This window comes from Galleria mellonella, unplaced genomic scaffold (genome assembly GCF_026898425.1).
Source record: "Galleria mellonella isolate WM207_F2 unplaced genomic scaffold, CSIRO_AGI_GalMel_v1 utg74, whole genome shotgun sequence".
NCBI classification, from domain to species: Eukaryota; Metazoa; Arthropoda; class Insecta; order Lepidoptera; family Pyralidae; genus Galleria; species Galleria mellonella.
The window spans coordinates 566916-584072 of NW_026442147.1; the positions used below are offsets into that span (position 1 = coordinate 566916).

The 17157-nt window shown below is 31.9% G+C and overlaps 1 protein-coding gene across 4 annotated transcripts in view; it reads left to right on the top strand.

Moving 5' to 3' along the window:
• The window catches only part of LOC113516302 (rap1 GTPase-activating protein 1), a 319783-nt gene that overhangs the window by 184231 nt on the left and 118395 nt on the right, over positions 1 to 17157 (top strand). For all 4 annotated transcript variants that reach the window (XM_052900956.1, XM_052900954.1, XM_052900957.1 and 1 more), the window contains one exon: positions 12902 to 13043. In XM_052900956.1, coding sequence (XP_052756916.1) covers positions 12902 to 13043 — 142 coding nt within the window. The remainder of the gene's footprint in view (positions 1 to 12901; positions 13044 to 17157) is intronic.

Consider the following 17157-nt stretch of genomic DNA (forward strand, 5'->3'; position numbering starts at 1 on the left):
GAAAGTGGTAACCGTCGCCTAGAGACATGAGCATAATCATGGACATAACAGAGTATACTGTTTCGCCCATGATACCCGAGCCGAGGGATGGACAGTAGCGCCCATATTAAAATAGCACCAAAGCCTAACTGCTGTCGCCAAGCCGTCACGCCAGGCGTGACAACTACTGGCAAAACCTTCCTTATAGGGGTATAGAGTAAAGGCAATATAGCATTACAGTTCGCGACTTGGCATTCTAGAACGTCGAAAAAATACCCTCTTATATCAAATATATAATATATGTATGCCATATTCCTTTTCTCCCCATCATTCCTTAATTTTTGGAAGTATGATTCAATTTCTATAATCTGATTTTATTTTTTATATTTTGTAGAAAATTATAGAAAACAAAATAATATGCACATGACTGTAATCTTTGACGAAGTAGTCAGAGGCATTTGATGTCTATTATCACAGAAGAAAAGCTTAGCATCTAAAATTTTATGGTTTAAGAATTTGGTTGACACTAATAACTTAAAATGTTATATAATTCTCAGGAATGATGCATAAGGGGTATTGTGAGCGTCACAGAATAAATACACTGTGACGCTCACAGTAGAATACTCTTCACGTCTATGAATGACGGTTGCCACTTTCCATAAGGAGGGCGTTAGTTTGTTTACTATTCTATGCTGCTTAAAAAAAAAAAAATTAATCGGAGTTAAAGTGACAGACTTGACCCTTGCCACGTTGGAGTAAATAATATATTTTAAACAAAAAGGTACTTGCTTTGTTACAGGCTTAGTATTACCCATATAAGCTGTTGGAAGTGTTGTTTTATCACCTTGGCTCTTGGGTGACTAATGTTATGAGTCGGTCACGAAATTCTAACTTGTAGGTAAATAAATTTTCTCTAAGCCACACAATGTTCCGGAGAATCCTTAGTCACAAGTCTTCGGTACAAGCTATCAACAGTTTCTAACAAACACATATTGTTACCAGCAATGGTGTTGTTATAATTGAGTTAAATTTTCTTAGAAGGATCTGTACTTTTGAATATCTGATGGATTTAAATTGCAAAAAGGATTTATTTTGTAATTTTTTTTTATTTCTACATGTTGGATTTATATCCGGACACTGATCCTGACAGCTTGGTTAGCCGACCTTATTAATAGTTTTGTATATAATGGAAACAAAATCATTTACTTCTTTTTAAAGCTATGAAATAATGTCTTTCCCAAAAAGAGATGGATCAATAAAATATTTTTAAACCTCTGATAATAACATGGCGTTGTTTATACCATAAATAGCATTTTTGATTCACAGAATTTCTGCCCTAATAATTCCATAGCGAGGGTAGATCCTTAGTTAAATGTACGACTGATGACTGTGACTTTACCCTATATATTCGATTTTTAAATGCATTTATTATCTTCTTTTTTTAAATCGTATTCTATAAACACATCAACCACAATACAAGTTAATATAAATAAAAAGAAAAAATAATATCAGCATCATGAATCAGAGAGAGAACATCCTACAGTGATAGGAACAAAATGGAATTGTTGAAATACGAACATAATAATGTTCTATGGAGTTTTACAGATTGTTCTGTTTCGCGCAACAAAGTCTATGTTGGTATTTTACGAGTATATCCTGTGAAGTATGGATGCACTATCCTTCATCCTATCTGGGGTGGGAGTGCAAGTCGTGGCTATTTTTCACAAATCCCACCGAGCTGTCGTTAAAATATCACGTTTCTAGATTAAGACCATAGCTTCTTTAAAACATTGTGTAGACATGGGTATAAGAAAGTATATGGATTGGCTACTTTTATATTTTTATTTATAAATCTTTCGAAAGCTTGTAATTTATATTTTTGTCTATAAAAAACTTGATTAATTTACAATCCATTTAAATCCGACCCTTGTAATTGCCTACATAGTAAAATTAGATTAGATACCAGTGATGGATTCGTAGAATTATAATGAATTGAAACCATTACAATTCTTTTAAAATTTTATTTTATCAGTGTAAAGACGAGTAAATATTTTTTGGTAAACATAACAAATAATTTTATATAAATATATACAATTAAAACACTTTGTCTACACTCCAATCTTTAAATGTTGATACTTTAAATATAATATTAAATAAAAGCGAAACAATAATTATTATATTTTCACTAATAGATTATCTTTAACAAATTATTAAAGATAATTTAAATAATAAAAATAAAATACCTTATATAATCTATTGGAACATATCTATAAAAAATTCAAACTGTAGTATAATCATAAGAATCGGAATAATAATTATGTCTAATGCGAAAAAATACGTACTCTAGAATATGACTATGGTCGCCCATCCAAAGTACGACCGCGCTCAACATACCTTCACCTCATCGATCGATGCGAAACGACGAATTCAAACAAAACGGGCTCTGCATTTATTAATCTGCAAGTGCACATATATTTTTACGTGGCTCGGAATGCGTCGCGGATCGTTGGGAACGTAGCTAGGGTTATGTCAGGGATCAAAGGCGAAATGCTAACACGAGCGTCCTTTCCTTTCCATTCGAATGCCGCAATAAAACGCATATTTATTGAAGTCCGAAAAAGAAAATCTCTTTGTTGCTCGTACTCCGTTTAAGAAAAGCGACGGACCGTTTAATTTAATACATATTTTAGTTTTGATATATCTATATAACGCATCCTTTAAAAAACATCACGAAAGCCTAACTAAGGTTACCAACCCAAATGCCAAGCATGGCAACTACTGGCAAAACACCCCCAGAGGGCCGCCTATTCAGCAGTTAACGACTGATATGATGATACTTACATAACTATATGCTATTCGGGAGAATGTTAATAAGTGGGACTTGACACACCCCATTAATATACCATATCAGATCGACCTACACGCGTTTCCTTCTGGAATATGTCAATGCTACAAATAAATGCTCTGCAAAATAAGCTACTTCAAACTTTTTCCTTTAGTTGCTTCCCAGTAGAGATAACATTAGCTAATTTATATATATCTATAGACAGTTATTCGCAGGCTACTTAAAAATGTATACAATTTAGAGATTTGAATTGAATTATATAGTTAATGTTGCATCTATATACCCAGTAATATGATATAAGACGCTTACGTTAAATAATGTTTCAATACTAGAAACTAGACGGTCGCAGCGGTAGACAGGCCGAAGGGAATAATCATCAAAACACTCGAAATTCTTTGTAATAGTTTACGTTTCTTTTATTATTATTATTAGTGTGCTTGATTAATCATTACTAACGTGCTTTTGTTTGGTAGTGTCGTTTAACACAATTTATTACGAATATTATCGATTAATCTATTCTAAAAAAATTTTAAAGGATTTTTTAATGTATTTCAAAAGAAACGCCACTGACTAGTTAGAAATGAATGCGTAATGTGGAATTGGTACATCTTAATTTTTTTCTTGTTTGGTTACAAATATCATTGTGATTTCAAAATTATTTATGATTAAGGATTGGATCCGCCTGCCAAGCATGGCAACTATTAGCAAAAGGGAGGCTTATGTTCAGCAGTGAACACTTAAAGTCTGATATGGGGATGAATTCCAAAATTGTTTTTCTTATTTTAGTTTCCTTGAAAAAAGTTGTTCAGTCACTACTGGGTTTCTGATTGCTATACTTTTATACATAGATAAAACTAATACAATTAGGTACAAAAATTTTACGTGCGATAAAGTGGCGCGTGATATAGTAATAAGCCCTTATAACCCCCCAGTGAAACTTACCCAATGCCGTCAAATAAAGTTGGGAACAAACTACTAGGAAGTTGAACAATACTGTATTTGGTCTCGGTTTTGACAGTTTATTGTGCAAAGATAAATAGTAGCAATTCGTTGTTCTTTATAAAAGTGTAATAACAATAATAATTTATGGACTTTTCTTATTTTGTGTAAGTCTAGTAGCAACATTTTAAATTAAGAACAATATAACTTCACTTACTACTTCTTGGAATTCTGTTATGTAAATAATTTAACACTTATTTGAATTTTTGTATTATACATAAAAGTATTATAAAAAAAAATACGAATAAAAGGCAAGTGTACTAATAAAATGTAACAATATTTTTTCTTTAACTTAAAACGATTTGAAAAACGAAATCTTGAGAGCAAGAAATTTTTGATTTCACATTCTTAAAAAAAGGGCGTGTAATTCTAATTTTTAGGTTATATGCTTAATATTGTATTAAAAATATTAGCATAAAATACATATAATTAATTATTAGAAACATATTATAATGACGTCATCATGAATAACTAATTCGAAACAGGCATCCCGAACTAAGCTAGTTTTAACCGAAGTTAGTCTGTCTCGTGACCTAGTTGTTCATAAGCATATTAAGTTACTGATTTAGTTTATCAATGAACTAGATATGTAGTTATTCAGTAATCTAAAATTTTACCTATAGTCAGGTGAGTACTAAGTATGAGTGATTGCTATAATTTAAAAATTATATAAAAAATATTAAGATTCTTTGTTAGTCTAAACATTGCAAAGTTTATATTTGCCGTATAAAAAATATTATAATAATATTTATTAAAATTTAGACATGTAGATACTAAATTTCAGCCTCTAGCTGCTAATTTATATCACGGATAGTAAACTAGAGTTTACTATCCCTGATATAAATTAGCATATGTTTTCCTCCATTCTATATAGTATCTACGTATAAACCAAACTTCATAGTGACTAATTAAGGCGCTATAAGGTAATAAACAAATAAATTCACTTGCACATTTATAATAATAGTAAGGATTACTAAATACTCAAGTAAATGTTTCTATTTCTTGATAGTGATTAGAAAAGTTTCATATCTTTAAATTATAACTCAATTATTTTTTATTAAGTATATATAAATAAGTTAAGAGTTTTGAAAAAAAAAATAGTATCTTGAAAAAATCTTATGTGATTATCATGGGAATCAAACCCAAAAAAAATCCCCTAACAGTGACCACTAAGACATATTCTTAGAGCTGACATGGCACAACGTTATATTTTACTAAACAGCCATTTTTTAAACTTGATTTGCAGTGTTTTTAATCATCGTCATTATCATAATTAGCCTACCGTGGTCCACTGCTGGACATAGGCCTCTCCCAAGGCTCGCCACTGAGCTTGATCTTCAGTTTATTGCTTTCAGTTTTCACTTCCAGTTTTACAGACACTGCGTATGTGGTTCTCCACCTACAGAGTGTCCTGCACTATGCTTGCCGTTACTCGGTTTCCTCTTGAGAATACGTCTGCTGCGACGTACTTTTTAATATTGTCGATTTATCTGTTTATTTGTAGTCGCAGGACGTCGGAATCCACTACTAACTATTATCTATTTATTTGTAGTCGTAGAACGTCGAAATACACTACTTCCTGTATCACAGTGTTAGATTGAATGGAAGCAATCTCTTTTAAAGAAAAATTCGCCTTTGCTAACTCTGTTACTAATTTATTGTTATTATGTATGTTTTAGTGCATTAATGTGTGATTATATATATATATATATATATATATATATATATATATATATATATATATATATATATATATATATATATATATATATATATCTCATATATATCAAGACTATATACCTATAAGTTAATCAATCGTCCACAGTACTATTTTTTATCAAATTACACAATCATATCAATATCCCAATGTGATATTAGTCCGCTCTAGCGGTCTCATCTCTGTGTCTGTAACTGTCTGTGACTCAGGAAACGCTTTGTCGCGATTCACACGTCCGCCAGACACTTTTTTAAAAGGCTTTTGTTGGACGTCAAGTGTGAGCGTCAACTGCGTACGTTGAGGGAGACGGGAGACATTTTGGAGTGGTTTCCATTGTTGTCTGTATACTGTTGTGACGATGAAATTGGTTTTGTAATAAAGATGAAAAATTTTAAACATTTCATGAAATATTAGATATTAAAATAAGCAAAAGAAATAAAGACTGTTCCACAAAAAAGATCTGACTTCAATCGTGACAAAACTAGATTTTTTTTTTTAATTTATGGACTAAACTACTGAACCGATTGTATCCCCGCTGTAATTTCAAATTTCTCTTATGTACTTTCATTGCTGTAGTGATCATAATATTCAACATAATTATCTAGATTTCGCCCAGAATATCACTAACCGTCGTGGTAACCTACCACGTCTCTCAAATAATTTAGGTTTGTTAGCAGTGTAATGCCATCCATATAATTCCACCGTCTGAGAATCTGAAACTCAGTCTAGTGTTATTCTGAAATTTATTTTGAGTTTTTATTCCCTATTGTCCCTTACGATATTCTGCGGTTAAAAAGGAGTGGTGGCATATTTTTTACTTTATTACCATACGGACTTAGATAACAAATAACTATAATTATATATACCAAAACTTTTTCGAGATAAGGTCTTAATAGACAAGAAATAAGGAGTTAAGTAATCATGGGCGAAAGAGTATATTCTGTTATGTTTATGGTACTGCTCATCTCTATAGGCGACGGTTACCACTTTTCATTAGGTGGGCCCTCAGGTTGTTTATCATTCTAAGTTGCATAAAAAAAAGTAGATATATAAATAAAAAAGTAGATTTTTCAATCGAGAACTTGAATTCAGTGACTGGAAAAACAAAGCTTTGTCGAAGCACTTTAATACTGTACACTGTACAATGATAGTTATTGCAAAAATATCTTTTTTCCAAAAAGAGCATAAGACAGAATAAGAAAATTATTCATACAAATGCCTTAATAGAAAAATTACAAATTCTGCCTTATTCTGGTATAATGGAAATCTTTCCGCTACACTGTATATTGATATCATTATTTAGTACACTGTTATTGTTCTTAAGCATAATATTATGTGTATATTATAGATAAATATACATAACAATAGCGGCAACAACAAACATTATGATCGATCAATAAATCCTCTAGGTCGTTTGTGTCGAGTGTCAGTCATGCGCGAGCGCGTGTGACCGACATCGATCCTGACATACGATCTCGCGGGATGCTCTATGTGAACGAACATGTTTTTATTGCTTTATTGCTGCATATCGTAGATAACAATTTCTTTTTAATCAACTTTAAACAGGCAGTGATTTTACATGTCATTGTTATTTACTTTTTTTATAATTTTGAAAAAGATTCGCACTTTGATAAATTACCAATTCTTAACGATTCATAGCATTATTTTTGCAATTGATAGTCTACTACCATATTAGTTCAGTACAAGTTTTAAATTTTAATTCGTTTCAAGCTGCTGTTTTTCTTTGTGGAGTAAAAAACTATTTATTGTGGAGAACAGTCTATTTATAGGGTAGACACGATTCCGTGACTATAATATAATTTAATGTATTTAAGAAATTTCTCGCAGTTCTTCAGAGTATACAATATAGTATTCACGATTAAAGTAGCTGTTTGTTGCAGAGCAAAATGTACTTGATGAATCAGCTTGTAAGATGAGGATAGTCTATACTCGACGCTCACCTTTTCTGGATCTTATATGTTATAATCGATTTGTCAAAAGATTTCTTGGCCGCTTTGCACGTTTTTTTACAAGTTCTTATGTAATTTGAAGTATATTATTCTGTACAAAATTTGTTAGTCCATGTTGTTCTCGTTTAATTTTATCAAGATTGAAATAACTATTTTTTTTTTATACTGCTGCGGTGCCAATCTTAATTTAGTAGTACACTTTTTTAATCTGTTTTATTATAAAATACAGATTAATAATAATGATTAAATGTAATAGAATTTTTTATTACAAGATTGTTCTCACGCATTTTTGTGTATTCCCATGTTATAACTCTTTGAACGCATCCTCTATATGTCTGATACAGTTCGAAACATGTGCTGTCCTTGACATCCTGTAATGATTATTCACATTTTTTGTATATTATAAAAGTTAAACAAAAGAAGGGTATGCTTTATCCTTTAAAAGTTCGTTATGTATCGAAATGATCTGGAACAGTTTGCCTATGAACAACTTCATACTGTTAATTGGACAAGTTGGATGAACAAATAAAATAGTCATTGTTCTTCGTTTAGTATTAACTGCATAATAATAAATAAAATCTAATAGTTCATTTACTGATAGATGTCGACACAAAGTATGTTAATTATATGCGATGAATTTAAATATTATTACATTTTATGAAGACCTTTGTAGAGATGTAAGTACTAAAGACGGCATATTATTAAGTATTCTATTTTTAAAGAATATCTAGTAAGATAATATAAATATTCAGATTTTTTTAGTGTTATCATTACTGTCTCAAGGTTCATTATTTAGCTTACATGGTTACATAAAAGTATACTACAGATAATGTTAGGTAAATTAATTATATCTGAGATATTGCCTTTTTCATTTGGATGCAACATGTTTAAATTCTATAAAACAATAACAAAGTTCCTAAATTATATTCGATACTTCGCTAAAATGAGGCCTAAAAACTAACCTATGTAAAAGTACTAAATAAATTATAAATAAATATGTAAAATATCAAATATAAATACTACTACTATTTATATGGGAGTGCAGTCCTATGATACCAGGTAGTTCTAGAGCCCCTTCTTCGATCACAATCGTGATGACAACCATGTATTATGAAGAATACCTTGGTTTTCTTTTGCTAGAGCCAACACATTTATTCAGTGACTCTGGATAGCAGTTAAACTTTATTTGAGTTATCCAATATTGTAGAAAAACATTTTTATGTATTTAATATTGTTGGAAATAAAAATTTGCTAAGTAAAATATGTTAACATTAGAGCTCACTGCCGAACGATCTCTGAAACAAATATTAGATGATACACCACTGTAGTTAAAACAATAGATATAAAAGACCACTTCACACATTTCAAGCCTGCCTCCACATGGAACATCATACAATTAACTTGATTTATATGACAGAAAAGACAGATTGTGCTGTCACGACCCGCCCCAAATTATTGTTTAACTTTTTATGTTATTAAACGCATGAGAAATTTTCCGAACGACTAATAATATGAACGGTATTTTTATGAACGTTTAAAGTAACATTTCAATTCTAGTTAAGACTGTCATTCATAATAATTATATTTAACGTAAAAGATACCGTTAATTTCTTTCTTCCTCTCCTAAGTTATTTTGGATTAGAACTTTAATTTATATTTCGAAGTAAAAAGCAAATGTCAATAATTTTTAAAAGATCCAAAAAATATTTTTACTTAGTGTTTCCAAGGACACATAAAGCCGTTGTCCAATAAACCACGTCAAAGGCCTTCATGTGCTATAATGGAAGTGGCCTAGAAACAATTGACACCATAGGACTCTATCCTCACTAGAGTGATAGTAAAATAAGTGAGCAACCTTAAAGAAAAGTTAAAAAGAGCACATAGTTTTTTTTTTATTTTATTTATACTTAAAACAGAAACAATTTAACAGCCAATCTGAAAGAAAGTGGCAAGTGTTCGCCTACTGTTACGAATATGTCATAGATAGTACTGTAGTGATATCCACAAAAGACATAAATATCCCGAAGGATAAGCAAGCTGAAGTAGCAATGGGCTAATCACATAGCTCGAAGAATCGACAACCGATGGGAAAGAAATATTTTTGTATGGCGACCCCGTACGGGCAAACGCAGTGTAGGACAAATCCTCCACTAAATGAAGTGACGTCCTCAAATAGATTGCAGGGAGTCAGTGGATGCAGGTGGCTCAGGACCGTTCCTTATGTCAATCTATGGGGAGACTTATACCCACCAGTGGACGGATAATGGCTGAAATGATGATGATGATGAACTATCATCATCATCATCAAGTAATGATGATAATGTTGATAGTTCATCATCATCATCATTACTTTCATCATACATCATCATCACTAGTTATACGAGTACTTTCGTACCTTGTAATTTCATAATCATATCCCATCCTTCAAACCAAAATACAACCAAGCACGTACAGTTACATCACGGAAGAAACAAGGATAGAACAAAAGTAATGTAGCTAATTGATAATAATATTATGGATAGGATGAGTATAGTAACAGATCACTTGCTCATATCGGTTACTCAATCGATATTCCTTACACGATATTACTAACTCTTCCTGTTTCCGTATTCTTTAAGTTGGAAGTGAACAGCTATTTTCTGGGTAAGCATTATTTATCCTATTATATATCAGCAATTTTTAAGCGGTTGTAGTAAAACGACAAAAAGTACTATTTCATGCTCATAACTTTTGCATTTTCTTTCAAAATTTATTTAAGACTATACCGCAGTTAATGTCTTAAAACACAACTGAAAAAAAAGACATCAAATATATTTTTTTAAATGATTAATATTATGATGAATTCGTGGATGCGATAAGAAATATTTCAACAAATTTAAACAAATGCCCCAGATTGAGTGCTTGCTCGAAACCCGTTTGTCAGTGTCAATTTCAGTGAAATAAAAATAGTGAAGAGCATAAAAGAACTTTGTAAGAGTACCATTTTAAATAATAAACTGCACTATCTCAAGAAGAGTGTTTGAAAACTTAATAATATGCAATGTGTTTAGGTCATACGGACGGCATGCTCGCGTCGGAAGCAGGCGAGAGCTAATAAAACATTCAGACTGCGTACAAATGCAACATGCGCACATGTTTCGCTGAATCACAAAAACTGAATAATAATAACGTCAATGAAGTCTATAAAAGTGGATAACTTTTAAGGTTTAAGTAAAGTTATTTTTTACAGAACGTAAATTCCTAAGTGTTTAAAATTAAATTGACTTATATTTAGATTTGACCTTTTGTGGTTTAGCAACAAAATGTACAACTTCGCAACCTTTTCATCCTAAATATAAAACCAAAAGTTTAACTCTTCGTTACGTTTTTTTATTTTTCATGGTACCGAGTTATAAAACTGCACAGAAATTTATTATATATAATACCTATCTAAATAAATTGAAAAATAACAAACATTTTCAATTGCGAACATCTGCTAATCAACAGTTACATGGATTAATACCCTTCAACGCACCAAAATTAAGCTTAGCCGAAAAACAAACAAACGTTGATTGAGTTGGCGGGAACCGGTTTTGTGACTGTATTTAAAAATAGGGGAGGTTTTATTTGGAAAACCATTATCTCAACCATAACGTTTAGCAAGTATCGTCCGCGAAGGGACGGAGAATGGTCAGTTAATTGATCCATAAATCACAGACGCGAACCATTATTACAAGGTTCCGTTGTCGGTCAACAGATGGGGTCATTGTCAGGAGTATTTTTGTCTATATTACTAATGGCGTTAAATTGTTAATAACCGGTTCACTTGAAATAATTTTGTGACAGTTTTTTTTACACGCTATTGAATATTAAACCTATAGTTTTTGGTCTCGTGCTGCTAAAAAATAATAAATCAGTAGTGAGAGTATTTACAATAACTTTTTAATAATTGAAACTATTATTATTAAAAGTTTCATTCTACTTACTACTTATTTATGTATATAAACACTGAAGCAATGTTTTAGACGCCGATTTTGTAATAACAAACTATTATTTATTAACAGTGCCTAGTTCATTCATATGAGCCCACTATTACCACATTGGACAGGTGGCTTGTTTTAGTTAAGGGTTTACTTTAGATTTTTACTTTTCTTGCAGTGGTGGTTTTCTTGCAATACACCTCATTGTATTTTGTTTCCTCAGTTACCTCTTATGACATACCTACTTGATAATTTGAAAAGGAAGTGGTATAATAAACTTACAGATATTACCAGTAAAATTAATACCTAAATTTTCCCATTTATCGAATTATTGAAATATACCTACATTTATTTATTTAAATTTAAAAGCACAATGAAACTATATATGTACATATAGCGGACTTAACACCGGACGATGTCCTCATCCAGTCAACCATTAGGCAAACCGAGAAATAAGTATTATCAAATTGAGGAAATACAAAAAATAATAAATATAGACTAATATAATCATACACATAATATATTAAATAAATAAATAAGTACATACATAAATAAATACATAAATATTACTATAACAAACAACTGTATTAGAAGTGCAAATGAAACAATCTATGGCTCAAACAGAGTGACCAGCAAGATTAAGTCTACATCTATCTATATTCGTATTAAAATTTATTTAGTGTGTTAAATGATGGTGTATTTATGTCCATAGTTACTTAACAAACACTTTTAATGAATTCATAAGTACCTTTATGTCCGAAAGAATACAAAAGAGCAAGAATGAAGACCTTCGCCTTCGCATAAATTGAAATAGGTAGATATTGCACTGTACCTACGTTTCTGTTATAACGAGCAGTTATTGTTATCGAAGGCCCTCATGTCGATTCTATTTCCAATGTAAATAAAAAATATTGAATTGATATAATTCACTGTAATGATAATGAAGAAGAAATGCTGACGTAGTAGATATATGAGTAATATAACTATTCTTTGATATTTAAGAAAGATTTACGGTTTTAAGTAAGTTTTGGCGGGGGAAAGGGATTGTTAGTAATGGAGACTGAGAATCCTATTGCTAGCAATATACACAACCAGATCGACCTCCTCGCGGTTCTCTCTGGAAACTATCATAGTTAATTCCTGATGAATTTATCATGATGGGCTAACTGGCCTGTTTTCATTCTCATCTATCAACTTTCACTGGTGCTCCGCCAGCGTATTCCGTTAGCGCAGGCGGGGTTACCATTCCATTTTCACCCATCAAAAAAAAAGTAAGTTTTGTAAGTAAAATCAATGATCACATACATGCCGATTAAAACATTACCCTTCTGCGAATAAAATTGTTAGTAGTGTATCATTCAGCGCCATCTATTCCAATTACTAAAAACTAAACGATCAACACGTTGCTAAATAGTTCTCACTTTGTCCGCAGGCGGCAGCACGTGTCGGCGCCTTGGAGCTCCACAACTATAGGCGGCGCTCGTGCTCAACACGAACTATTCGAGTTGCTCGAGCGTGTACAATGTTCTCGACTTGACGACCAGAGGGCGGTTTTGCCACCTTATTTTTCTCAGGTAAGTTTCAATAACAGTTAAGTTTATTTTCACATTTTGGCGGAATTATTCCGACTGAATAAATGTAATCGCAAAACCCGCATCGGCGTCATATTTATTTCTTATACAATACGTTAATCAACGAAATCCATTCCTTAAAATTAGTAAATCGTACTATACTAAATTCAATAACAGGCTCACAGAAAAAAAATTCTGAGACCCTATGATTATAAATGTTCGTTCAGTCAATAATCAAAAGTTTCACAATTGCAAAATCACAAGTATTTGAAAATTATCTATTCGAGATGACAAATTTTCCTAAAAAATATTACTAAACTGTTATTAAATACAAAATTATTAAATAAAATAAACATACAGAATCGACTTTTAAATTATATTAAAAAATGGATAAAAATTATTGTTTCAATAGTTTTTTACTTACAAATCAGCATTAATTACGCAATATTCTTATTACAATGATTTTAATGATTCTTTCAAAATCACTTTTTTTACTTCTATGTTGATTCCATATTGTTTTTGTCAAAGAAGAAGGTAATTTTTTTTATGGGATAATATCTTATAAATTATTGTCTTTTTGAGTTAGAATATTTTATAGTATTAGAATTCTGCTACCAAATATATTGTAATAAAGAACAAGGCCGTCAATATTGAATACCTTATTAAGTTTAATTTACCAAACAACTTCACGGTCAAACTGGACCACATTTCTGGGTCAATGGTTTCAAAGTTCGATAACTTGATACCCACGAATAATGGACGGAAACTGACGATGGGATAGCAATGGTGAGGACCGGACCGGACGCCGCTGTGGGGTGGTAAACGGAGCATGTCGAAGAAACCATTGTTAGCCGGTCGGCGGTTAGATTCTTCTATGGTGCCTGGTCTTTAACCGCTAAATTGGTACCTGTTGATAGACGATACAAAAGGTATATTAAAGCTTCAGTACTCGTACATGCGTCGGTGTACTTTTATAGCATATCAGTAACTCGCCCGGGCTTCGCACGGGTTTTTTTTTAACGGATGATAATGGAATGGCAACTCCGCTTGCGCTATCAGTATACACTGGCAGGGCAACAGTGAGGGATAAAGCAGGTTAGTTAGCCCACCGTGACGAATCTAATAATAAATCAATCACGATGGTTTCCAAAGGAACCACGAGTAAGTCGACCTGTTATAGACTTTGTACAAAAGTGGATTGCTTGGGTACCTCTGTCCCATTCGTGTTTCAACCGTGAAGCAGTTATGTTTGCATGGCTGTGTTTCGGTTTGAAGGGTGGGATATGGCATGAATTTACTGGTTACATAGGAATAACACCTGACTCCTCAGGAATGGCAACGCACGGGGGGTATCATGGGCGAAACAGTATACTCTGTTATCTGAGCCCTCAGGAATGGTAACGCATACGCATAGCGAAACAGTATAGTCTGTTATGTCCATGGTACTGCTCATGTCTATAGGTGACGGTTACCACTTTCCATCAGGTGGGCCGTCAGCTTGTTTGCCATTCTAAGTTGTATAAAAAAAAATAGTATATTGCTAGCAATAGGTGTACTAATCCCCATTACTAACAATCCCTATTTCCCCCGGCTTCGCACGGGTAGATAGTATAGTTTTTATTGTTTATTAATAAATTAAGCTGTTAACTATCCACTGCTGAACATAGCCTCTCTCATAAGGAGGGGTTTTGCTAGTAGTTGCCACGTTTGTCAGGCGGGTTGGCAACCGCCCGTATTACTAGCTGATAATGGAGTTTTCTACAGGTGAAAAAATGTTTAAATTCAGTTAAGAAATACTTGTGTTTATTAATTATATAAAAAAAAAAGGTCTTCCCTCTTTATAATATCAATTTTGATTTATTTATTACTACTACTTACCAGTTAGAAGTATTTTTTTATGACTAGTGATGTTCCGAATCCGACTGATTCGAGTAATGTACTGACTCGAATACAAAATTCGAATACAGGTTTCGAGTACTTACTATATTTGAATACTAATTGCGTGTTTCTCATATGTTTTTGTTTTATCATTTTAAGAATTCTGAACCAATAAAAATAAATGCTGAACATTTTCTTCATTACATTCAAGCTTTACAAATTTAATAAAAAATATACAAGTCTGATAAAGTACTCGTTTTTTTAACTAGTATCAAAATACCCAAATTCTAAGGGCCGCTTCGGCACATATGTATTGAATACCCGCCTAATTTATTAACCAATAATAAACCGTCTAAATTTTTTAACCAATTTTAAAAAGGACTAGTTTTAATTCAATTATATTGTTTGTATGTCGGTATGATAGATAGGCACACGATATCTTGGCCATTTTGTGTATCTATTTTCAAGGGTCATAGGTTTACTTCTATTTGGTTTAATATTAAATTTGTCAATACTAAAGTCAGTTTATTTGTAAAACAAAACCATTTTAAAGTTACAGCAGAACGACTTGAAAGATTCTCTTCACGTAAGAGTGTAGCGTACTAATATTATTGATGTGAAAGTTTGTAATATTTGAATCATTATACTTAAACGGTTGAATAGTTTTGAACGAAATTAAGTACAGATAGATCATTATTACATATTAGCACAGAATATATTTTATACCAATTCACTCTAGAGAGAAAATACAGTTTATTATAATTATACAATTTTATAATCTGAGGTTTTCCCAAGAGACTACAGCATGGGGTTCTTCAAAGGGGGGGTAAAGAGGTTTCTTCAGGGTCGACAGCGCACTTATCACTTACCATCAGGTGGGCCGTATGCTTAATTGCCACCTCAGTAGTATAAAAAAAAATCTGTATAAGATAAAGAAGATATTGTAAAAGGAGATTTTATATTAATAATTTATCTGGTGGTATCGTGTTATCTCCCCGATTTAGCTGGAATATCTCAATTTGCAATCAACTTTACAATACCGTCTTAAAATATTTAACTGTTGAATATTCAATACAGGCCTAACCACTTTCTTGTTGGAATTGCCAGGCGTTTTATTAAAAGTTTAATGGATTGTTTTATTAAAGAACTAGATGTGCCCACGACTTCGTTCACTTGTACCTGCCTATATATTGTCTTACGATATTTACTCGTATATTATTTTTTTACCTATTTTACGCCATCTAATGTCAGCTAATGACAGTATATTACTTGATAATAGGTGGTTTTAAAGAAAATTATAAGTTAATTAACCTACTTAGAAGATGAGAGAGGATATATTATAGGTAATGTTATAAATAAGCCTTTTAACTTACAAACAATCTAATTGTTCTTGATTGGTTATGTTGAAATTTCATATAAATGTAACGCTACTACATACAAAGAAATCAAAAAGCACAGAAACATCGAAAATAACTGCATTTCCAAGAAATACTTAATGTGCTGTTTCGATTTTTATTATAAGAGTATGTAAATATTTCGTCTAAACAAATATATAGCTATATACTTTTTAATTTACCGACAGTATTAAAAATAATAAAGGTTTTTAATATTTTCTTCCCTAGAGTTTAGCGTCTACTAAATATTTATGAGGAACGAATGTCGACCGTTGAATGTTGCATATTTTGTACTAATTATACTGCTTGGTGAAATTTATTATCTATAGATTAAGCAGTACTCTCTCCATCTTCCTTTAACTCTTTTTTTAAATTAATACATTGATAAACGAATACAGCAGTAATCCAAACGTCGTAGTTTATTACTTTTCTTCTACCCATACTCCTAATATCACCATCTAAGGGGAGAGAGGTATTGTTAGTAATGGGGACGTTAATCCCCATTGCTAGCAATTAACTCTGGCAGGTCGACTTTTACACCGTTCCCTTTTCACATGATGTAACCATCCCATTCTCATCTATTAAAAAAATATCACTATTTATATTAGTAATGGGAATAATATTATTAAATAATATATCCCGTCGACTTCTACATCATGCTGCGCTATCTCATATCATCAGCGGTCATTTTGAAAGTCATCTTGGTTAAATTTTTAACTAAATCTGAGCTATTAACTCGCCTCTTATTACATTGGATTCATACACACCCAACAAAATACTGAAAAACACAAATACATGCACGCACGTATATTGTACTGGTACTGTACTCCTCTAGTTTATTTATA